The following is a 25,638-nucleotide window of genomic DNA, read 5'->3' as shown; positions in this document are numbered from 1 at the left end:
TCGCTGGGTAAACTGCAAACTCGTTTTTATCTCCTGTATTTCTCTGGTCATGTCGTCGAGTCTCTTGTTATTTGTCTCCATAAGTAGTTGCACAAAACCTTTGAAGTTGTCTTGTTGTTGACTCAACTGTGCGGTGTAAATCTGCTTCTGCTGACTCAACATCTCTGTTACTTGTGCCACTGAAATACGTATAATCCTCTTCTGCCTCAACATCCTCGTTCGCTTCTGATTTATTAGCTCTTTTCCCTCTTGGAGGCATTTTAATAGTTGTAGAATTTGTTCAAAGACTGGAAAATGTAGAAGATGTGAAAAATTGTAGAACAGAAAAGAGGAGCAGTAAACGTCTGCTCTCGCTTGCAACCCCAATGCTAGTTATAAACAAGCTACTGGTTTACTTTACTTTCAGTGCCGTTTCCCAAACCAGTTGTTTAAGTTAGAAACACCAGTTTAATGGAGCTGTAGTCTCTGTTGGATTATCCTTGCCCCTTCTTTCAGTGGGCAGGTGTGTAGTTACTGCAGTCAAATACAGGGTTCCAGGTTCAGGAGGAGAGTTGGGTGTACGGCGTATACTACAGGAGCCCAGACGTGATTGTGGAGCCAATCCCGCGATATTTCAGACTTTGACAATCAGCTGTGCAGTACGTGAACTGGTTTATTTAATGACACTGTTATAACAACACCGTTTTCGCACACTGGCTGCATAAGCATTTATTTTAATAGTTATGAAACATTTAGCTTTAATAGCCTAAGACAGAGGGTTCTGTTATACACTTAGTTGCCAGTTTATTAGGTACACAGCTAAAACTAAAGATAAATGAAAAGTTCCTTCAACACCTTTTTAAGAACTGAACATTATAGGGTAATTTTCATGAAGGTAGAATTAAGTGTAGGGTGGTGTACATGTTCCTATACTTACATATGGCTGAATTACTCAGTTTGGCAGCCCCAAGGCAAAAATTAGTTGTTGGGTCCCTACTAACATGCAACACTCCCACCTACCATCCTCTGTGCATTGTGTATTTTGCATCCAATCTGTTGCATTTGTTGTTTGTGTCATTTCAACTGGATCCACAGAATGACCCAGCTCTTTCTTTGACCAATGACTGAGTAAGGTTTATTATGTTGAGCAAAATATTCAATATGAGGGAAAAAATAGGGGTCCATGTATCATAAATTCATTCATATATAAGCCAAAACAAAAACATAAAACCATACATGTCTGGATTTTCATCAACGAAATAGAGGTTGGAGAAAAAGTAGCTATTTATGTAAAAAAAACTGTTACAAATCTTTTAAACATGACATAAATGTAAATTATCGCTTATTCTATTCTGTCTCTCATATTAATGTTTCATCAACACATCAGAAAACAAAGCAATAAACTATATTTTTAACAGCTTTGGGCTATGATCACTTAACTTTTTGTGTTTTTTTCTTCAGCAGGGGGCACTCTTGCTTATTTCTTTAAGCCTCCAGCTGTATGCGCCTTGGCTGTAGGTGTTTTCTTTGGGTAGCAGCTTTAAGGTACAAACAAGAGAAACAGGTAAAAACAAATACGGAGAGCTGTTAAAATGCATAAAAATTTTATTTGCTCTTTAACATATCTGATTTTTTTTTTAGATTTCTGATCAACATTGTTTTAGATCACCACCATGTCTAACACTGGAAATGTAGCTCCAGACTGCCTCTTGCTGTCTTATTTAGAAAACACAATTCCACAGTTTCATTGTCTCAATTCCATAAAAGTGCTGTCTAATACTTGAAAATGTAGTCATTATTTCTGTTAAGTATAGTTTACACATTCACATACACTGCTACATACCCTCTGAAAGGTATGATATAGCTGGTAAAATCAGGAAGCTTCTGGAGCACAGCAGTAACAAGCTAATAACAGCAGCCATGATGATTGTGTCTAAAACAATATATGGAAGGATCATGCGGCAGACACTCACAAACAGAACAAAAGGCACTTGAGTTAGAATTGGGTCTGCTTACAATATATTTGTGGGTTGCAATCATTGTTCCTTTCTTTAGTTTCTTTCAGTATGGTAGAAAAGCTTAGTTTCATTTGAGTATGAAAAAATCTGCTAGTTAGTTTTTCTGAAATGCCATCATTTTGACTTTTTTTTTTTTTTTTTTAGCTTTTTGGGCCACAGGGCCCAGTCATATCATATGTTTTGATTACAAAAAATACTGGTTATCTAGCACAAACTTCACCCAAATACTGACCTGTGTAGAATTTATTTCACTGTACTGGTAACAGTTGTATCACTTTTTAATTGGTTTTGACTGAATTTAGTTTTTTGTGAACTAGTTTATCTTGTTTATGAAAACAGGTGAAGGCGTATCATTATTCCGTTTACTTATAATTAGAGATAAAACAGGCTAGTTGAATAATCAATTAATTGATTAGCATAAAATGGCTCAGTTTAACTGTTTAAATTATTCTGATATGACATTACATGTAATAGCTTAAGGGTCTGGACAGATGGACATAGATAAAACACACAACAGGATGTATGACTTTTCACTCTTTCTCAACATTTCATGGCCAAAATTATTAATCTGTTAACTCAGAAAATAACAGGCAGATTATGAAAATTATCATTGGTTGAAGAACTAATTGTAAATAAATACTGTAAACCTCGGATTTAAAACATCATAAAGTATAAAATAATGTCCAGGGAATGAATATCCTCTTTAGTGATGAAAAAACAAGTGTGTGTGTGGGTGTGTATGTGCTCAGTGAGTTTCTTTCTACAAAAGAGTCCAGCCCCATCTATTAAAAAGGCTCTATAAAACCCATGAAAAAAGCCAGTAAGTGGATCAAGAGTTAAGATTATTTTGTCAAGCATCCAGTGATGGATGTATGTTCACTGAATATATTTACAACCATAGTGTGACTTTATTGTGCATTCTGCACATTTTTCCTGGAAGGGCAGTTTGTTAAAGGTAAAACAGGCAGAAGACATAGCATAATGTAAAAACAGTACATAGACGGGAAATCTTGTGAGAATAATTAATAAATACAATTATGTTTTGGGAGACACCAGTGGCACTAACAATAAAAGCAATAAGCAGAAGTACCAATAAAGAATCCACAGTATCTACAATTGCCACAAGATGGTGCAACATAGCACCAAACAACCAGGGATATGGTGGTGTCTTTATTTTTAAAGATGGCAATAAAAGCAGTGGTGGTATAAAGACTGAGAAACTTTATTGGGTAAAGGTTTCAATACACAATGTAACAATTCTCCATTAAAGGTTTTGCATTCAGAATGTACTTCAAATATAAACAGTAATAGTATTCTGTAGAAAAAAGGCCCAGGTGACTAATATATTATTATCTACAACATTAATAAAATGTTACACAACGGGTAAAACAATGCAACTTTAAAATACTGACCTTTGATTATTTTACTAATTTCATTCCTCAAGCTGAACTCAAAAAGGAGAGTCTAAAATTTGAATTCAGTTTTCGATATATTCTTATATCAGTTCTATATAGAAGCGGCCAATATTATTAAATAATACATGTAAAAATAACAGAATTATAATTGTAAATCATTTGTTTTCAACAACATAATTTTTAGCATCATAAACCTGCATCGAACTGGAGTATTCAAACTTTTGACTGGTGGATATTTTTATGTTATACAAATATTGAGTGTGTGCTACTGTATGTCTTCTGTGTGTGTTGATAAATGGACTGCATTAATTTGAAGCCTAGTAGTTCGCACCTGGAAGCACTGTCACCAGCTGCTACTGAATGCAGCTTAAACAAGTTGAGTAACATTACGGGACTGCTCAGTATGTCCACATCCTCCTGCATGCCACACCTTGCCATTCTTCAGCCAGTGCTGTTACTATAGCAACGTCTCACCGACCACTGCTGAGGAGACCCTTGGCCTGAGGGTCATCAAACAGGGTCAGGGGTCAACGTTTGCTAGAAGACAGTAAAAGCACTTCACTGATTGGTTATCATTCGCCCTTTCCTTACCCTCATCTATGTAATTGGCATATTGACCAACCGGCCCCTTTGCACATTGTTAGCAGAATCTTATCCAGTTTACAACGAATAGAGTGTAGTGTAGAATCTGCTATTTGTGATATTTATGTGCCTCCATTTCTAATATTTTATTTCATAAAAGTGAAGATGGAGGAGATAAACTAACTGATGAAGGACTATGAATGACTATGACACTTAGACATCCAAATAAGCTTCTGGGTAATATAGGGAAACCTCTCCCTCTATGAGAAGGAGTTTACCGTGGCCTCATCCCACCCCTCATCTCCTCTCCCCCCTGATGATCTATGCCTCCCATCACTTGTCAATATTCTCTACATTAATTTGAGAGACTGCATGGCAGTAGAGACACTGTGTGGGGGCAGGGATCTCTGAACAAAGCAGTTACAAAGGCATACATGAGGGGGAAGTAGTGGCACACAGGAGGCAAGGACATAAGAAGGACAGGAGGAGAAATGAGAAGAAAATGAGAGTCTAGAGTGGGTGAGAAAGAAAGGACTGGATATGAAGACTATGACTTTCCCATTAACTGTTCTTATACTGTACATGTTTCTCCTCAAATATCTCCTCAGTCCTCTCCTGAAGTCAGCAGGATCTGTGATGATAATGAGAGAGCTGAGCGTAAGTGTGAGGAGAGTCCTTCATTCTCTCCCATCAAACCCCCAAGCATCTGCAACGAGAAAGTGTAGTACATATGTGATTCACAACAGGAAAAGAGCCCCATTTTTATTTTGATGCACACATATCACGCACCTACACGGAAACCTTTTGGACACGTTGACCCCACCTGCTATAGTAAAAGACCTCTGGTAAATAGGAACTGACAATAAAAATGATGACTTGATCAATAATCATCCTCTATTCTATTACTTTGGCATTGGTCATTTGGGGTCTGAGGTATTTTCAAGGACCGAGTGACCCTTCACTTCTCACCCCTCAACTCTGACCCCATCATGCATGGTTGAGATTACACCAGGGAGCGATAAACCTGTTTTCTGGTCACACAAAAATATACGCACACAGTGTCATCCTTCTCTTTCAAGTGATTTCATTAGCTCAGCCCTAATTTTTTAAAATAGGTTTCTCTCAGTATTCATTTTTCAGACTCTAATCACCACCGGGGGGCTGTTTGTCATCATCTCATTATTTTCACTAATGACACACACATTGTTAGAACGTGTCTGTCTTTTTTTGCAACCCACACAATAAAAATATAAGTGGAAATAGTCAACTTCGTCTCTTTTCTGCTTTTGTTTACTCTTGAGTTTGTCACCTATTTCTAATAGACTTATTGCAGAACATTTTAAAAGGCTTCAGGGTGCGTATCGAGTGTGGCTTGCTTCAGTGAATATTTCAGCCTAGAGGAATTCTTTGAAGTAATGGTCTGCTAAGTAACTTCACTGCATTGAGCTCAATAGTTCCTCCACACTACTTACAGAAATGATTTTTCTTTTGCATGCAGCTGTAGTTGAAAAATTGTCTGTACCATGCTTATTTAAAATTGAGAAACATTTTCCAACCCTTGGTAAATACACAGGTGTGTGTATGTGTGCGTGCAGCAGGAAGGATCTCCAGCTTTTCCAGCTCTCCTGTAATCTAATGGGTTATTTGTCATCTGCAGAGTAAAGGATTTTTAAAAGTCAAGCCAGGACTGACTCCCTCCCCATCCTTTCTCTCACCCTCTCTCTCTTTCCCACTACCCCCCTGACACTCGCAATGAGAGATCGATAGGTTATTGATCAACTCTCTCTATCGCCAGCCCACCAGACTAATCACCTTAACACCAGCCCAACTCTCTCTCTCCTCTTCTTCTTCTTCTTCCCTGTTGCTTTCTGTTTCTGTTTCTCACTCTGTTGCTCTTTGTCACAATGCATTCGCAGAGTAAATGCTGTATTTTCTGCATTTGGTGTTCAAAGCCAGCTTGATAGGTGTTTCCCCATCTGAAGTAAACACAGACACAGAACCTTTAAATTCACATCCTGGTATCTCCTTTTCCGGAAGTCAATAATAGCCAAACATTATCTATGTAGCTGTGTGTTAGATAAAACAAGAAAATGTACCATTCCAGCAAACGTTTTCCATCTATCTCTCATTTCTCTCACTCTCTCTCCTCCTTTCCCCTGCCTTCATCTCTCTCCATCTGCCTTTGTTCCAGGGTAAAATCGATGGAGTGTATGAAACCGGCATATTTCTCTGCCTCCTGCTCAAGGAGACCTGAGGGAAGCAAACGTGAAGAAGGTGGTTTACTGGAAATCTGTACTACTTTTGTCTTTTGAACATCTTTTTTTTGGCAGGGGGTTTGCTGAAATTTTTAAGCAAGGGAAACTCATGGTAAACACGGTTGAAGCTTTCAGTATGAAAAGTTAACATATTTTCAAGGAGAAGTTAAAAAGAAGGTGACAGAAGTATGCTTCAGTATTTTGTATCTGCATGTCTACTTTACTTTTAACTGTGACATTCCCTCACATAGACCAATGCACAAGTCAAAATTTACCTTGCTTAATATTTTTAACGCATAGAAATTATCCCCTTTTCCACTGAATTAATCACTGAACATATGAAGAAATAGCTTTTCAAATCTCTCAACAATACATTCACACAAAGAGTAGAAAACTAAGTCCACAGAAGTCAGGACTGGGGTTATTTTTTGATTCAAGGCAAACAAATGTCTGTTGCATGGGTACAGGAAGCGTACAGGTTTTCCCAGTGGCCCAGCTCACTAACAAACTGTTGCTTTGCCCCTGTACAGTGAAGATAAGAGTTTCCCCTAGTAAGCAGCTAACTGCACTGACTGATGCGATGGAAAGCAGATAATCGCTAGAGGACAACCCAGGTGACCTCTGACCTTTGAATATAAAATGGTCGAAGATAAGGTTGTTCTAAATATTAGGTGGTCGAAGTGTGAAAAACTGGAGTTATTAATATATTTAAAATCATTTAATTCCTTTCACAGCTTTGAAAACACATATTCTCCTTTACTTACAGACAACTGCAGAAACAATATGGCTGTGCCAAACACGCAGCACACACACACACACACACACACACACACACCTCACAGGAGAATTGATTGACTATTCTGTCTCAATACATCTCTCCTTCTGTTACTTAGCAACCAGCGCCCGAGAGGATATGGATGCTGGAGAAGTTGTACTCGTGTGCATTTTCAGCTGATAAAGAGATATGATTAATGAAAAAGTCACTATTACTACTGTATCTTGACTCAGAAATACAAGAAGAAACATGGTCTTTGGACCTTGTTGTTATCTTAAATTGTGCCTAAAATCCTCACAGCTGCAGGAGCGTTATAAATAATGATACAAATATTCGATAAGTTGGTCTCATTGGTAACATGGAGAGGCATGGATGCTCTGTTTATGTTCCCCACACATACAGTATTATGTGAAACAGTTGGATTTTTTTTTCACTTTGACATATTACTGTAATAAGAGTGACATGATTTCTTTTATTTGTACAATGTAAACATTTCTTCAATTTTAAACAAACTGTTAGACTATATTTTTCACACTATATTGTTTCCCCAACTAAATCCAGTTATCTACTTCTGCAGTACAGGCAGGGTGGAGTCAGTATCTCTGCATCTGCGATGTAAATGTTCAATAAAAAACTGAGAGGCTGCTTAATAAATCTATAATCAATGATGTATGGGGCCTTAAAACACTTGAGAAAAAAAATGCTTCTTTGATGATGCACTACTGTAAAAGACTTCCAGGAGGTTACATTATCTCCATTAAAACAAACAGACTCAATAAGCTGTGCAGTATATAGTGCACAATCTCAGTGTGACACTTCAGACCATTGCACATAAAAGCCCTCATTATTCCTCATATAATCTAACACTGATGGAGAGTAATGCATTCAATATTTAGGCCACGTCTGAATGCAATTTATAACAAAAAGAAATGTGACATAGTGTTTACCTCTGCATATGCGAAGCCGTGGAGAGGATAAATATCTGATTGAAATGACTGAATTGACAAATGCCAGTGTGGAAAATACAGTTTCTTTTGCTACTAGTTGTGTTGTTATACTGATTTACTGTTTGGCACAAAGTTGTGAAAAACTAACTGAAAACTCTTTGGCTAGTTAATATCTGACAGTTCCACTTGGAACCAAGCAAAATGTTTAGATAGATTTCTTTCTTTTTATTTTTCATTTCCTTTTTCTTTTTTCTTTCTTTCTTTGTCTTTTTTTGCTTAGCTAAGGCTTCATCATTTTACAAAAAAAAATGTAATCAATATATATATATATTTTTTTATTTTATTTTTGTAAACCAGTAATTCCATACAGTTTATATTATGTTGGCTATCGATCACCACTTCATTTACTGTGTTTGCACTTAGCTGTATGTGCTCTAATGATGTGGGAGGTGCACTTCAGAGAGGACACGTCTTGAATGTCTTTGCTGCTGGTTTTCTTTGCACTGTTGTATTTGGCCTTTCACTGTTTTCTGTGTTTTCTGCAGGAGGTTTCAAACCAGCCTACCTTTTGTTTTATGTCGCCATAACGCTCCAGTCTTGCTTTGTCACAGTCCTGTGTCATGACCACGAGCATTTTTCCTCATGGGTGTGACTATTGTGATAAATACTGAAAAAAAATCCGCAAACATTTCAATGATATTTGTGAGAAAGTTGCATAAAATTAAAATCTCTCTTTAAATGAGGGGAATTCATAATGTTATGCAGTAATTTTCAACTAATTTCAGGCCAAGTTTACATTCAGATTTTCAAAGCTCATCCCAGAAAACCAATATCGAAGCCTGTTTCTTACAAATTACAATAATATACAACTAAATAGTGTTGCCCTATACCTTTTCAACACACACACACACACACACACACACACACACACACACACACACACACACACACACGGCAGCACTCTGACAAAGGGGGAACGCTGAAAAATGCCACAGACCAGCTGAACGCAGGCTTTGGTCTGAGCAGTCAAGCCTCCGTTAGAAACAACGACGCAGGCTATTAGGTTACAATGCAATGAAATATATGAAGCTCATTTTGGTTAATTGACTCTGACCAGAACTAAAACATAATAGAATACTTTTCTCCAAATTATTCGATCAAATAAACGAGTAGAATGTATTGTTGGTTTTCTCATAATCGAAATAACTTTTCTCCAGTGAGTCGCATCAATGTAAAGCCAAACTAGGTCACGGGCCGACGCGGTTACCATCATTAACTTTACTGAAGGAAGGGAAAAGCCTCATATTTGACCGGCCTTACGCTGAGTGAGTAATAAGACAAGGCGGCCGACATTTCTGTCTCCAACATGTTCCTGGTGACAGTCATGTGCTACAGGTCAGAGCCACTGAACCACTGAAACGATCTCCAACGCCTCGCAGAAAGCCAGAGTGAACCTATCGATGATCAATATATAGAAAGCAGCAATCGCTTCTTGAACTTTATAGGGGGAATTGGTTGACCACGGAGCTGTGTGATATCCAGAAATAACAGCTGTTATAGACACACGTCCCCTGTTTTCATTTTATGAGCTATACTCGATGGAAATTATTTTGATCCTCTGAGCTCTTAAAACACATTTGTGATTAAATATAGCGATTAAAACTAGAACCAATGCGGGATAGCCCTCCGGCTCTGCCTTTATTTTGTAGGTCTTTTGAGAAGAGGCCTTTAGCTCATGCAAAATACAATTCGGCTACTGAAACAAGTGTGTGTGTCCGTTTCTTGTCAGCGTGTTTTTTAATCCATAAAAATATTAATCCATAAAAAATATGAACCTATCTGGAAAATGCTTTATGGCTTTTTAAAAAATGAAAATGAGAACATAAAAATGGGTCTTTTGCAGCATAGTTCAGCGTCCAGCAGTAAAGAATGTAATTAATTTCCTTCACACTTTAAATTAATTCACAGTATTGACCAAAAGTGGGTAAACATCCCTTTAAAAGGCTCTCTTTAGCTGTACTTGTTGCTCTGGCTGATCATTGTCACGTTTAAATTAAAGGCAGTAGGCCTACCTGCCATTGTCTAAGAGCCTATTATGTTAATATTTAATGAACAAACTTAAGATTACAGGTATAAATAACTATAAATATCTTTCTTTTCGATTGATCATTTCTTAGTTTTTCCTGCGCAGTGATCTAGATCACTCAGAACAATTTAAAGATTCATAAAAATTAAAAAGACGGACTATTGACAACAAATTGGCACATCTGTCTTACAGCTTCTCTGTTGCCTCGCTAAATTGCTCACGGTTTAGTTACACACACAAAAACACACACTCGCTCACAGGCAAATAAAACGGGCGGCATATATCGGCCGTGGCTGAGGAGACGGATGGTACAGGCATCAATCACCGGCACCGAGCGCGGTGCCGATCTGCTCCAGGAGCTGCACGACTCTTCATTTGTTTCTGTTCGTTAGTGAGCAGACTGATTATAGACAGAGCGAATATGTGACTGCTGGCAAAATAAATCAACGCGAAAGTCATTTAATATACGGGCAACTTGGGGGTTCAGTGTCTTGCCCAAGGACACTTCGAAGTGCCCTTGGGCAAGACACTGAACCCCCAAGTTGCCCGTGATGGCGACGCGTATGCACGCAGCGGCCCGGGGCCCTCAGCTCCAAACCAAATTTCATTGTACGTCTCATAATGTTACAATGACAATAAAATAAAGCTTCTTCTTCTTCTTCTTCAAATGTCAATAAAGCATACAGGACCTATTATTATTATTCTTAGTAGTAGTAGTAGTAGTATTACTAAAAGGTTTTACACTTTAGCCAGGCAACGCTATTACAATTTAGTGATTCAAATGAATGATTTATAAGTTGAAAATCACAGGTGACCCAACCGTCTCATAAGTTACAAAGATAAGTAGCTTATGCACTATTTATATATAACTTTGTTTTCATTTTTTAATTGCATGGATTAATTCTATTAAAGTACAAACTGTCCTCCTGTTGCTCTGTTAAGGCAGAGCCATTTTAAATTGCGTCATAAAGGAATATAATTCACAGAATAAAGACACTCGTATTATTGTGTTGTGTTTTGATAAAAATAAAACCTGAACATCTCCACAAAAACCACCAGCAGGCTGTTTATTCACTGGTCTGCACCGCTGGGATCCTAACTTACTTTGTGACCTCCTTCACCCCCTCCCAACAGCCTACCCACCCTGCGCCACGTCATTAATCTCTGTCAATCAATACTTCGATCAGGTTTATCACTAAGCGCATAAATGCAAAACCATACACTCCGTGGGAAAACAAAGTTTATCTGTAAAGAACTCGCGTGTCCGGAAACCGATAATGATGTGCGGCTATCTTACACAGGTTCTACCTGTCTGACTCCGTCACACGTGCACAGGTACACACAAGTTACGCTCGTGCACACGCTTAGATAAAAGCGTCATGTTTGGCGTAGAAATATTTACAGCTTCTCAAAACTGATTAGGCCTATAACCACAAACTGTGAGATATCCCGTGTGAGAGTCTGTTTCAAACTGTCGCGTTTTCATCCCAGTGAGAAAGACTACTGAGAAGTTTCTGCTCGTCCCCGCCCTACATTTTAAATACACAAGGCGCGCTCCCATATTCCTGACTTGCGGCTCAGCCTGTTCTTAGTGAAAGCGCTGTTGGACCAGAGATGAGATATCGCCCTGGAAAGCTCCCATACACATGTAACGCATAAAGCGCTACGACGCCGCGGACCTACTCGGTTCTCTACCTGACTCTGAACATCAGAACTCACACTACGCCCGATTGATCGGAGGATTTTAATCAATGGATTGGCGTTCAAACGGTTTGATAGTTTTATCGCTTCAGGAGGGCTAGGGGTAAGAGAGTGAGAGCGCGCATCCCCGAGTGAGAGACAAGACTGAGAGGGAGAGACAGGGGAGAGGGTGGGGTGGGTGGGACAGGGGAACATATATCCTTTCAGCTATGGAGCTCACCATGGAGAACCTTCACAGCGTCTCCTCGCACTCCCAGGCGGGGGACCTCATGAGCTCTTCGCACGCGCGGCCGTCGCCATCCCCCTGCTCCACTCCCCGGAATCTGGTTTCGCACGCTCCCGGCGCACGGTCAGCCATGGTCTCCGGTATGGCGTCGCTCCTGGAGAGCTCCGGTGGGGACTACCGAACAGACCCGTCCGCGCTTTCCGGACACCTGCACCCGTCCATCAGCATGTGCGAGACCGGGATGAGCCTTAGCAACACGTACACCACCCTGACTCCTCTGCAGCACCTACCTCCGATATCCACCGTCTCGGATAAGTTTCACCACCCGCACTCACATCACCATGCTGCCGCTCATCAACGACTTTCCGCCGGGAACGTCAGCGGCAGCTTCACGTTGATGCGGGACGACCACCGGGGCCTCGCCTCCATGGGCAATCTGTACAGTCACTACCCCAAAGAGATGTCCGTGTCTGGTATGGGCCACGGCTCACTCTCCCCACTGTCCAGCGGGCTGGGCTCTTTGCACAACTCCCAGCAGCCGCTCTCAGCCTATGGACCGAGTGCGCACCTCTCAACTGACGCTAAGATGTTATCTCCGGTGTCCGGATTTGAGTCCCATGCCTCCATGCTGTCCCGAAGTGACCAAGAGCACTTGGCAAGGAGTTTAGGGGGTCACAGCCACGGAATGATCTCCAACCTTAACGGCATGCACCACCACCCGCACAGTCATCTTCACTCCCAGGCAAACGGCGCGGTGATGCTGGGGGAGCGGGAGAGGCACGGCCACGCAGCCGGCCAGGGAGTAGCAGGGTCGGGCATCCAGGCGGAGGAAATCAACACAAAAGAGGTGGCTCAGAGGATAACGGCCGAGTTAAAGCGGTACTCTATCCCACAGGCCATATTCGCCCAGAGGATCTTGAGCCGGTCACAGGGAACCCTGTCAGATCTGCTTCGGAACCCCAAACCCTGGAGTAAGCTCAAGTCGGGGCGGGAGACCTTCAGGAGGATGTGGAAGTGGCTGCAGGAGCCAGAATTTCAGCGGATGTCTGCCCTCCGGTTGGCCGGTAAGATACCGTCCTATCAGTATTATTATTTCACATTAAAAACTGACAGTCCCATAACAATCCCGTCACCCTGCACCGTTATTTCCCAAATTATAAACAGACACACCAACTTGCGCAGGCCTCAAAGCAGCACCACGGACAGTTCAACCGGCTAAAACAAGGCGCGCAGACGCTCAGCGGCTGAATAAAATATCTAATTTCATAAAGAGAGGATGTCAGCTGGTTGTTAATTTAGATCTCTGGAAAAGGTATTAACGATTGCTCTGGGCGTGTAGATTTTCATTTACGGAGGCTGTTGTAGAATAAGTTTGTAGGTCTATATTTTTGATCGGCACATAGCAACTCGCCATTGATTCACAATAAACCTCCAACTAGCCGCCCTCCCCCGACGCCTTTCTTCCCTCTCTGGGTCCGACTATAAACACACGGCGGCGGCGGTGGGCCTACCGGGCCAACTAGTTGCACGAGAGAAGCGGGGTGACCCCAGGCTGCCTGATCAATACTCCAGTTCCCACTCTCCCTTTTAAATGTGGCACACGGATCAATACTCGTATCGGAGCTGAAAGACGCAATAACCGCACGGTCTCTCCGGCTTTTCATTTAGTACTCGGTAGTAAAAGCTCTAAATTTAGAACCTAAACAGATATGATCGTTCAAACATACCGGTGTGATCTTTATACGCAACAGAGGCGACGCTTTCTGTGCTGTCAGCAGATGAGCAGAGTGTGTTAATGGGATTAGAAACCCTTGGGACATGATTCTTAAAAAAAGAACTTTATAAACGCTTATTATACTGTTATAGATATGTCCAAGCCAGCCAGTATGATTCCCAGATATATTTCATCGCAACCTTAAGATGCACGAACAGTTTTGATGAAACATTGATTGTAGCTGGGAAAGGGATTGGTAGGGACCAGTATAGACAAAAATACCGAGAATACTGGGTTTAATGCTGAAAACACTGAGAAAGGCAATAAAATTAGTAAAGATTTAGCTTATTTTATTTTATTTTTTTACTGAAAACAGCATCATGTGCTTCTGCTTTCAATAACTTTGAAAGAACAGATGTTCAAATCAACAGCTAATGTATTACAGTAAAATACACAGTTATTTGATCTTCTGTTTTCAGAACTCAGTCCATCACAGTTTAACAAGTGGAAATACATGTACCCAAGCACTGTTCTTCCGTTCAGTTTTGAGGTATCTGTACTTAACTTGAGTATTTCCGTTTTCTGCTACTTCATACTTCAACTTCACAACATTTAACAGGCAAATATTGTAATTTTTTAACTTCACTACACTTATTTGATAACATTAGTTACTTTTCAGAATCAGATTACATAACCAAAATACAGTATAACCATACAACTTCATTGATTCTTGGTAGAAAATTCACAAACTACTAATTTGACTTATAAGCATACAGTATTACGGACACAATAATATAATCCAGTAATAAGATTCAGCATAACGAGTACACGTTTGGTACTTTAAGTATATTTTGATGCTAATACTTTGTACTTTTACATAAGTAACATTATGAATACAGGTCTTTTTCTTGCAACTTGTTACTTGTAGTTTTCTTTTAAATGAATAAAGAATTTGAGTCCTTGTTCCACCACTGAATATGGACAACAACAGATTTAACGGAATCAGATTTAACAAGACTGCCAGCCTATAGATAGACAGATAGAGGAGGATTGCTGAGGCTATGTGTGTCATTCATAGTGTAGCTCTGTCCTTTCAGTGTTTGCCTGGCTTTGCACATAGGAGATCAATAAGGCTGTTTCCCCTTCCCAACCCCCTTCTCTCCCACTCCCTGGTGCTCTCCCTCTCTATTTTTCTTGTTCTCTCTCTGCAGCATATGTAAATAATACCACTAATCTTTCACTGGTTAACCTGGCAATGGGCAGGCAGGTTGTTTGGTTTCAGGATGTCAGTGCCACAATAAAAAACAAAACAAAAATCACTGACTAGAGGATGAAAATAGGGTGAATGACAGCGTGTATCATAAAATCAAACAATGCACGTGGCTATTTTCCATCCTCCCTACTCTCCCTTACCAGACCCATCTTTTATTGCCCATCAAACTTGCTTGTGCCATGAAAGATTAATATCAGTCTGATGTTTCTCATATGTTCTGAAGAATCCAAATGGACCAAATTGGGGTGTACAAAACTTCAGTCGGCCCAGCTTAAGTGCAAAAGCGAGAAAAGCAAAACTGACATGTGGAAAAAGAGCTGGAAGAGCCGGGAGATGCCACTGATTGAGTGAGGGCAGGCAGGTTTGGGCTTTGTGTGAACAGCCAGATAGAGGCAGGGTAGTGAAAGGATCAATACCAACCTTAATAATTGATAAGTATACAGGAGACGGAGGAGAGAGGGGAGGAAAGAGAAGGCAGAGTGTGGTAGTGTTAGAGCCTGTAACAGCATCTTCTAAGTAAGCATAGTCAAATGTGTGGTTAACAGTTGAGGACCACACAGCAGTCTCACTGCTGAGCGTGTGTAAGTGGTTTTGAAGAATGCTATTTACACCCCAAACATCCTGTGAAATATCAATAACACAGACCTGACACCAACAAGGGTGGTGTAGACTTCCAGCGTTGAAAAGCATAGATCAGATGAGGCCAGAAAACAAACCTCCCTAGCCATTTGTAAAGAGATTGCAACATTTCCAGTGAGATCAGCGCATTGTGGCTGGGATTTTAACACAAATGCACAAAGACCAGAGCTGAAGACCCTCTTACTGTAGACAAGGAGCATCAGAGCATCCAGTTGCCTATCGAGTCATAGTAATGAATGCTTTCTGCTCATGTCAGCAAATCCTCAAAGCAATCCAAGGTTGTGATGTCAGTTGATTTTAAAGGTTGCTATGCTTTATGGGGTTTGTAATGCATCTTTATGGAGGCATGCAAGCACATATCAACCACTGTGTGTGTGTATGTACACATGAATATGTCTGTGTACGTCTACATGCACATGTGTGTGAGAATGGGAGTGTGTTTGCACTATACATTGTTCAGGCTTATCTGACTAGCTCTGAATCGGTATTGATTTTCTCTCTTCTGCTCCCTTCATCTCTCTCTCTCTCTCTCTCTCTCCTTCGCTCCCTGCCTCCTTCCTCCCCCTTCTTTCTCCTGTGGCACTCTACCAGCATCAGCAAAGCACATCTCTTGCCTTCCACCCCTTCTTCATTTCTGCTGTCTAGTCATCTCTTTCTGTACCAGACAGAACTAATTTTGCATACTGGCACACAGCTGTGGAATATTTTGACAATTAGTATGACCGAGAGTGAATGTGTCATGACACAGAAAACATATACTGTAGGCTTCACAACATAATGTATGAGCAAGCTCTATAGCCTCACACAAAGTGTAAAACAACCTCCAACCACAACCTCAAATCAGAAAAAAAGTTGGGAACTGAAAATATTGATGTGTAAATCATCTGTGACCTGTATCACATTGAAAACAATACAGCAGCGCTTTATCTGATGCGATACCTCATCAACTTTATTCTTTGTTCAAAATAAACATTCACTTCTATTCTGATGTCTGCAACACATTCCAAAAAAGTTGGGACAGCTGCATTTCAGGGCCAGTAATGAGGTAAAACAATGAAATGATGATTCCACTAGAAACAGGTGATATCAACAGGTGACTGCATCATGATTTGGTACAAAACATGGCATCCAGGAAGGGCCTGGCCCTTTAGGAGCAAAGATGGGCTGAGGACCGCCAGTTTGCCAACATATGAGTGAGAAAATTATTGAAATGTGTAAAAACAATGTTCCTCAAAGAAAGATAGGAAGGGATTTGGATATGTCACCCTCTGTGGTGTATAGACTCCACAGTCTAAAAGATTCAAGGAATCTGGAGGGATTTCAGAAGGAATAGGACACAAGCCTAAGCTCTCCGATCCCTCAGACGGCACTGCATCAAGAATCTTCTATAAGCGATATAACCAGGATTACTTTGGCACACCCGTGTCAGGCACTACAATATGTAGTTACATGCCGCTTAAACCTGTACTGTGCCAAAAGGAAGTCCCATGTCAACAGTGTCTAGAAGCACAAAAGCTTTGGGCTCGGAGGCATCTGGGATGGACCATCACACAGTGGAAACGTGTACTGTGGTCAGAAGAATCAGTTTTTCGGGTCTTTTTTGGAAGGAATGGGCACCGTGTGCCATCCAAACTGTTACCAGCCAGAAGCCAGGGTCTGTCATGGTCTGGGGTTGTGTCAGTGCCCTTGGCAAAGGTAACCGCCACTTCTGATTTCTCCATTAATGCTGAAAAATACACAGATTATACAGATATACAGATTTTGGAGCAGCATACGCTGCCTTCAGGACGACATCCTTTTCCAGGGACGCCCATACATATTTCAACAAGACAAGACAAAACCTCATATTGCACGTTACCAAGGCATAGCTGTGGAGCAAAGGGTGTGAGTGCTGGACTGGCCTGCCTGCAGTCCTGACCTGTCCCCAGTAGAGAATGTGTGGTGCATTTTGAAATGCATATTGTGTCAATGAAGACCAGGACTGTTGTGCACCTTAAGACTTGTTTGCAGGAGGAATGGGACAAAATGACACCTGACACGTTTAATCACTTTGTGTCCTCAGTCCCTAAATGTCTTTTAAGTGTTGTAGTAAGGAACAGTAACACCACATCGTGGTAAATGCCTTACTGTCCCAACGTTTTTTGCAATGTGTTGCAGACATCAGAAATGAAGTGAGTGTTTGTTTTGAACAAAGAAGAAAGTTGATGAGGTATCACATCAAATAATGTGCTGCTGTACTGTTTTCAATGTGATACAGGACACTGATGATTTCCACATCACTATCTTCAGTTTTAATTTTGATTTTACACACCGTCCCAACTTTTTCTGATTTGTGGTTGTAAATTACTGAAGTGACCTTTTCCTGACCTGCACCCACCTGTGGCATGGTCAGTATTTTAACTTAACCAAACTTGTGCACATGATCTGGGCACAAGGTGCAACATTTAGTTTAAAATTGAATTTCTTTAATGAGGTTAGGTGTAGAAATATATGAACCAGCTACTCACAGCTGACTCTGGTTCTCCTATTTTGCCTTAAGGTGTAACTATGATCTAGGTAAACATGCAAGAAGGCAACAACAGTGTTGCTAATTTGATGGCTCATTTATTTCATGCTCTTACTTTGGAGGACAGCCTGGCTTTTATTTTGGTAAACCTTCTTTAACTGCCCCATGTCAGTTTGGAAAAGGCCTAATGGTGCTGAAGGGGCAGTTCCCTCTGAGCTCACACAGCAGTGGTCTGATGACAAAGATGGAAATCCCCCAAAAGAGGCTTCACCATGTTTTGTCTTCAGAGGGAAATTCAACACATACATAACCTTGTTTCAACATTAGTGTGTGAGAGTCTGTGTATGGGTGTGTAGGTGTGTGTGTGTTTATATTTCCTTAGGTATATTTTATCAAAGCCTCATTTTAGCGAAGCCTTTTTCATGTATTAAATGGCAAGCAGGAGAAAATGATATCGACTTCGTTTGTATCCAATTAATAGTTCATTGATTCTCCATAATGGATATTTTAAAACCCAGCTTTATATTGAAAATATTTCTCGACCAGTCTTTGTTTATAGTCTCCACCTCTACATATCAGACTATTAATCTTTAAAAACAGTTTCGCTGTCGATGTTTTTAATATTTCAGGCAAACACTGGTGTGTTTTGTTGCTGCTGTTCGAATTAAAGGATGAAATGATATGGCACTTTCTGGCAATAAGCATAAAACAACAGTCTTACATAAAAATACATTAAAAAGGGGTTTTAATTTAAGAAATAATTTGTTTGAGGCTTTAATAATACACACCCAACAAACCTAAAAACGCCCAAAATGTAAACGCCTTCATGTTAAACCAAATAGACCATCATCATCATGAGAGAACCTCCGTATTATATTTTAAATGTTCCTCATTCGCATCCCCCGTTCGCACCCAGACCGTGCGCTCTGCGGTGACGTTCCCCATTTAATCTCGGGTTGTACCGGAGTAAATAAAACGCTCGATTTGCTGAAAACATGTAACAGTGGCGCAGATGAAAGCGAGTCAGTGGGTGGGATTGGCTGAAAGCTGCTGATCGCTCTCTCAACAGGACAGGAGGCTTTACACTGACAAATAAAACTTTCAAATAAGACAGTCCTAATGTTTAGGATGAAAGCACGGTTGTGTTATTACGGGTGGGGGGTGATGGTGATGTTGGTGAAGTTTGGGGGGGTGGGGTAGGGTGGGGGGATTATTCGGGCGTTTTACTTCCTAGCAATGAATAAATCTATGGTTTGATCAATATAATCAATAACCGTACATCTGAGAGGTGTGACAGAAAGTGATTGACGCCAAACTGTTTCTCGCCTGCAGTAGTCCGTCCAGGGCGGGAGAGGGCCCGTCTCACCGCACACAAAGCCCGATCTCATCCGTCCGTCCAGGCGTCGACTAGCAGCAGAACGGTGCGGTTGGTTCACCGTCTGCCCCCCTCCCTCCCCTCCCTCCCCACCCCTGTCACAACACACACACACACACACAGACATTTTAAAGTTAGACTGAGGACACCTTAGGAAACATGGCTTTAATTGCTTTTTGTTTATGTTTGTGTTTCTCTGCATTTTGAGTCATTAACCTGCCTTTTCATATCACTCACACACACATATTAGGCTACAGTAGATGGATAAATGGCCTTTTCGGTGTGACTCTCATCCATTTATTGGCTTTCATCTCTGCTTAATCTCAACGTGATACCTGGAAGGATCCAGCTGCCACCTGAGATGCTCATGTTTCCTCCTGCACATTCAGCAAATCAAAAAAAAAATCCTATTGTTAGCTGGAATTAGAGATCTGTGTTAATTTGACTGTAACACAGTTTTTATTATCATTTTAATGATTGGCTGCCAGTGTTAACCATTCAAAAACATGAAAACATGCTGGGTTAATGACTGCTTCACTGTGCAGAATGATGCATGTGCTGAGTTTTACACTAAGGTTGTTCCTGCATTTATCTGCTGAAGGTGGAAAGGTTCAACTATGGTCTAATGTGCAACTCACACAAACTGATGAATGGACTTTAACTGATGTAACCGCCAAAACTTTCTATTTGGAAAACAAATAATTTGAGGAAAGACCATATCAGAATACTTTTATATTCAATAACAACACATCAGGGGTGGGGGGGGGTTATCTGGCACTACTCTGTATGAACATGTGTTATCTGATACATTGATTTTTGTCAGTCATCTTGCTTTTATTGTAAATTTATGTCAGGCACTCTCATGCTGTAATATAACAGACAAAAGTCAACTAGCATCGTCCTGCGCCCCTCATCTTCGTGTAAGTGCACAGTCCTTGACAGTGAAAGGTGGAGTGGAAATAACAGCAGCCACTTAAGTGATGAAACAGAGCTGCTCTTAAGGGAGGCACAAGTGCAACTTAACATGCTCCACAACTGGCGAGTTAATCTGTGGATCAGCAAGAAACTGAGATTAAGCCCAGTGGCAGCTGCTTGATTCCTTTAGCATCGTTGACACCAGGACATATGAAAGCACATGAGCAGGTGTCACTTGAGACTACTGAGTGTCACCACTTGGCTCTTATGAAAAACCTGTTTGTAATGAGCAACTAAAGTAGCCTGTAATGGTTTGGTTCTCAAGAGAAGTTGCTTTAATGAGCAGCTCCCTCTTTCCTCCCTGTGGCCCTATTCACTGCTGTGGAAGGAGATGTTCAAGGGGCCAGGCGTTTCTGATTATCTGAAATATATACTGCCCACAAAGGTCCTGGCCTGGTGCTAACTCCTTGGTTTTACTTGATTAGGATGGTGGCTGTGTTGCTCTGCAGGTCTGTGAGCTGCAGAACTGCATTAGAGCTGATAGAGGAGAACCAGAGTGGTGTTGGCTTGTAAAATGGCCGGTAGCACAAATTGTTCGAAAACAGGCATTACATATTAAATTATCACTATATTAGCACTAGTATTCAGTCATTACATTAGGGAGTATTGAATTTGGTTTGAGACAGCACTTAGAGAGCCGCGAGGAAATTCTGGCATGGCTGGGCTTGAACCAATTGAATAAACGTTCCATGAAATGGTTCTGAAGTGCGGATCAATCAATATGGGGGCTATCAATCTGAGGGCAAATTAAAACAATTGAGAAAAACAACAAGAGGAAAACAATTGAAGAAGTGAAGGAGGGATGGAGTGATGTATCTGTGGAGGCTCTGGTGTAGGGGCAAACCTCCGTTCTGCTGAGGGAAAATATCTTATAATTATGCTTTGCTTGCAGTAATAAAGTGTGAACAATGGCAATTCAAACACATGCACGTTCACACACAAGCATGCATACACATGTGCACGTTCATATTGATCTCCCCTCACAGTCAAATCTGTTTACTGCTGTTGTCTAAACCTGCTGTAAAGTCATCAATCATTTGCATACACTACCTCCACACTACAGCTCTCCCTCCTTCCCTTCCCCTCATCCTCTCCTCTTGAATTCCCTTCCTCCCCCATACCTGTGCACAGACACTTCAAGATTGCGATAAATATCATTCTTAACTTTGTTTCGTACTCTCACGCACTTCAGCAGACAACATTTCATGCGCGCGTAAAGAAACGGATAGATTTGGGGGGTATACAGTACATATGAGAGACATTCCTCCAGAGCCCTCAGACTGGATGACTGCCACATCTCCTTTGTTCTCCCCCAGACAAACAATTTCTCCACCATCTGTCTGTCACAAAGCGCGGTCCCGAACTATCCCCTCCAACGCGAGCCGGTGAACGCGCTCACACATACACATAGGGTGTACTCATACTGAAAACACACACACACACACACACACATAGGGCGTACTCATACTCTAAGCGCACACACACATACACCTCAGTCTCGCGGATCGATGAGGATCGATCGGGTGGGGAAGGGAGCCCTGATTACTGGACCACGTGTTCGGGAGAAAACCGCGGAAAATCGATCATTGCAGCTTTTTAGGGCAGCAGAACAGAACAGACTCCCTCCAGTCTCCACAGCCAGAGCCGAGCATACTGACGGTGCATCCAGGCACGGCAGACCGCTCCTTTGTCAGCATTTTACATCTCCTCCAGTTTCAACACAGACTCACAGACCCACAATGAAAACAGTTTATCCACTTCAACCTCATTGTCTTAAGAGAATTTGACCATTAGACCCGGAGACTACAATTAAACGAAATTGTTTACACTGAATAAGAACAATTAAACTCATCCGTCCACATTTAGCCACTGTATTAACTTTAAAGGACCCAACTGGTGGTTGCAGCCCATTATCCACGAACTATACTGATGACCATTTCCCAAGCCTTCTATAAGTTTTAGGATTGATTTCCTATCCTGCAGGCGGTTTCACCTCATTTCACTGCATTGTGAGAATCAACTTGCAGATATTTGAAACTTGCTTGAAATCCACCCCAATGCACAATTAGTCTCCACAATATTTGTTTCTAATATCTTTGTCATAATCTACTGCCGATGTAAGCAGGGAACATTAAAAGGCATTTGTTCGGCAATTAGGTCGACAGGCACACGTCGACTGAAAAGTGTGATTGTGCATTCACACGCTACGTGCACGCATACTCACTGTAACAGTTATAATATCAGCTAAAATAAGATGTCCGATGTGACATCTTGGGATGTCCTTGAACACACACCAAGAGGTTCCAGTTAGGTTCCCTTGTTGCTGGTGGACTGTAACACAGTGCAATTGAACTGTTAGCTATCAAGCAAGTTTCAGATGTCCGCAAGTTGACATATCATAGTGAAATAAATGCAAAACAAACGCTGCCTGGAAGCTGAAGAATTAATCTAAACATAAAGCATGATAAAATAAAATAATGGGCTTATAATAAAAGCTGATTGGGGTGGTCTGGAACTCCACTTGGAAAGACTGGTTTAATTTAGGCTAACATATTTTGGAAAGTGGTCCGATATTTCAGTCCTGAGTTTAAGAATCTGAAGGTCACAGAGATGTTTTTATTTGGGCCTTTGCACTACTCAGTGTCCACTCACTGACTTGATGCTTTCTTTTCTTACATGTCACATATACGAGTTACTTTACTTTCAGAATTTAAATCAGAATCTGCTTTACTGGCCAAGTATTCTGAACGCACAAACTTGTGCTTATCTCCTCATATTCATAATATCATTTCCATTTAAACAACGAATTAGCCTATTTACATTTACATGAAATACAAGACATGAGTCCATCTAACATTTTGCTTTCACATCCTGATTTGCCCTGATTTCAGCTTTGATTTCTTATGTCATCAATGGGTGTTTGAGGCATCCTACACTGATACTGTTGCATTATTTTTTCTTCCCACCCAAATTCTACCTTTGAAGGCTATATTGTAAACTCATAGTAGTCTATACAGTATTATGGTGGACGTCACATTTCTCTGTTGCTGTGTCCTCTTCAGCATGTAAACGTAAGGAGGAGGACCGCGGAAGAGAGCGGAGCCAGGTGCCAAAGAAGCAGCGACTGGTCTTCACCGACCTGCAGCGCCGCACCTTGGTAGCCATCTTCAGAGAAAACCGCCGCCCCTCCAAAGAGATGCAGCTCACCATCTCCCAGCAGCTGGGCCTGGAACTCTCCACCGTGTCCAACTTCTTCATGAACTCACGCCGCCGCTGTCCGGACCGCTGGGACACAGAGGAGCACAGTCACGGGGTGCACGGCCACGGCCACATGCACACTCCTCACGGAAACAGCAGCAACAACAACGCCTCACCGATCCAGCCCGGTACCTCCTCTGCGACCACGTTCTCCAAGGCCTGACGATGGCTGGGGCAGACGCATGGAGGATGGAGGAGGTGGTGGGCTCTGACTCTGATCCCGCAGAGCTACAGGGTGTGTAGCTCCAGATCGCTTATCTGATTCATCGGCTCAAAGTGCTGACGACTTGTGCAGATGAACCAGATCTTCTCACTGCTCCATTTGTGTTTTCATTTCACCTTACGGGGCTAACTTGCATTTCAACCAAAGATCCAGTAGCTTTAAAAGAGTTTCCCCTCAAACAACCACACGTGGCTCTTTTTAAATCCACCTGAAAACCAAAGAAAATCCACCTACCACACCGTGGGCTTGTGTTAAATCCTTTAAAAGAGCGGGGATTGCTTTAGGAAGCCGTGCTGGTTTATCTCTTGTCAGGAAGTAAACACACCAAAGAATCACTCATGACAGGGAGCCGATAGCTTTAAGACCCGAAACTTTGCGCAGCAACGCGTTGGTCTTTCCAATTCAGACATCGGGAGTGTGATCAACCACTCCTCGTTTCACCAACAGATGCTGCTGATGATTGAGAGGCACGTTTGTGTGTCAGGTGCCAGTGAAACACTCTCGGCAGATCCTTTAACACTGCATGTGTGTGTGTGTGTGTGTGTGTGTCGTGCGTAAATGTTCAAATGCCGCGCGCGCTCCAAGTGTGTTCATTCTCTCTGCAGTGGTTCAGGCTGCTGAGCGTCAGAGTAACAGCGCCACCTGCTTTCCAAATGAACCGCATCTGAGAACATGTTCAGAGCATGCTGGTGTAGTTACAGCTCATAACAGAGGATGGCCTACAGTGTAGATTTCTGCTAGGATACAGACACCAGTAACTGCTCTGCATAAACAAGTGTAGCCCTGCACACACACACACACTCAGACACAATTATACAGCACGATTATCCACACACCTTTTGACACATCTTTGAATGTTGGTTTCTTAAGACTTGTATGACTACATGGCCATCCACCATGTAGCCACTTGAGAGGTTATTTTCAGGTTACAAAAGGAGAACAATCAAACAGGGATGATGCTCCCCACGATCAGAAGTGTCGTTCCAGAGTGTAAGGGGGGTGGGGTTGGCGGTGGAGGGTCTGCTCTGTTCTAGTGGCCAAACACAGAGGTCAAATGTCACAATATACTATAGGATCCTGAGTGCCAATGATGTTTGCCTCTTTATGATAATCAGAGAACAGATGCAGCCTGCTCCATCGCCGTGCGCCCCATCGTGTCTGGCCTGTGTCATGACAACCTTCAAACTGCGAGCACTATATGGGCACGCTGCCTTTTCCATACCTCAGAAAAACATTGATGTGATCCACATGAAACACACTGAAAATGACTGTAAATAATCTTTAATTTCATCTCTGTCTTATCTATTCTCTATTTATCTACTCTCTTGCTACTCCCCTTATTGTGTCTTTCCTTTATTTTGTCCCCCTTACTATTGATGCGGGTAATAATAGTACCATAGACACATGGTTTTACTCTCATGACTATTGTGCTATGTTGTGCTGAAACTATATGTAAAGAAGCACCTTGTTGACAAAATGATTAAACATAACAAATGAAAAAAAGAAGAATCAAAATGTCACAGATTGTTCCTATGCACAGACGATACCACAAGTGACAAACTGTGCATATATGTCAATACCTGTGCGATGGAATAAATGGACTGTCTGGAGGTGAAGGACCTCTTCCTTGATCTCTGAACTTTGACCCGTTTGAACTTGACTGTCACTGCATTCCTCTGCTGATGGTGTTT

At 41.5% G+C, this 25,638-nt stretch overlaps 1 protein-coding gene across 1 annotated transcript; it reads left to right on the top strand.

The window, feature by feature from the left end:
- Positions 1 to 11,967: 11,967 nt before the first annotated feature.
- Positions 11,968 to 23,907, top strand: LOC109969370 (hepatocyte nuclear factor 6-like). The gene is made up of 2 exons (XM_020616203.1): positions 11,968 to 13,048; positions 23,529 to 23,907. Exons 1-2 carry the CDS (start codon positions 11,968 to 11,970, stop codon positions 23,885 to 23,887), a joined length of 1,440 nt encoding a protein of 479 aa, XP_020471859.1. The 3' UTR covers positions 23,888 to 23,907.
- Positions 23,908 to 25,638: the final 1,731 nt, after the last annotated feature.

This window comes from Monopterus albus, unplaced genomic scaffold (genome assembly GCF_001952655.1).
Source record: "Monopterus albus unplaced genomic scaffold, M_albus_1.0 scaffold172.1, whole genome shotgun sequence".
NCBI classification, from domain to species: Eukaryota; Metazoa; Chordata; class Actinopteri; order Synbranchiformes; family Synbranchidae; genus Monopterus; species Monopterus albus.
Note: the sequence above shows the minus strand (reverse complement) of the source record. Positions and strands in the feature narration are given on the sequence as shown.

Coding starts and splice junctions, on each gene's coding strand:
- LOC109969370 (XM_020616203.1), top strand. CDS start 11,968: ATGGAGCTCACCATGGAGAACCTTCACAGCGTCTCCTCGCACTCCCAG. Junction 13,049..23,528: donor GTCTGCCCTCCGGTTGGCCG/GTAAGATACCGT, acceptor TGTCCTCTTCAG/CATGTAAACGTAAGGAGGAG.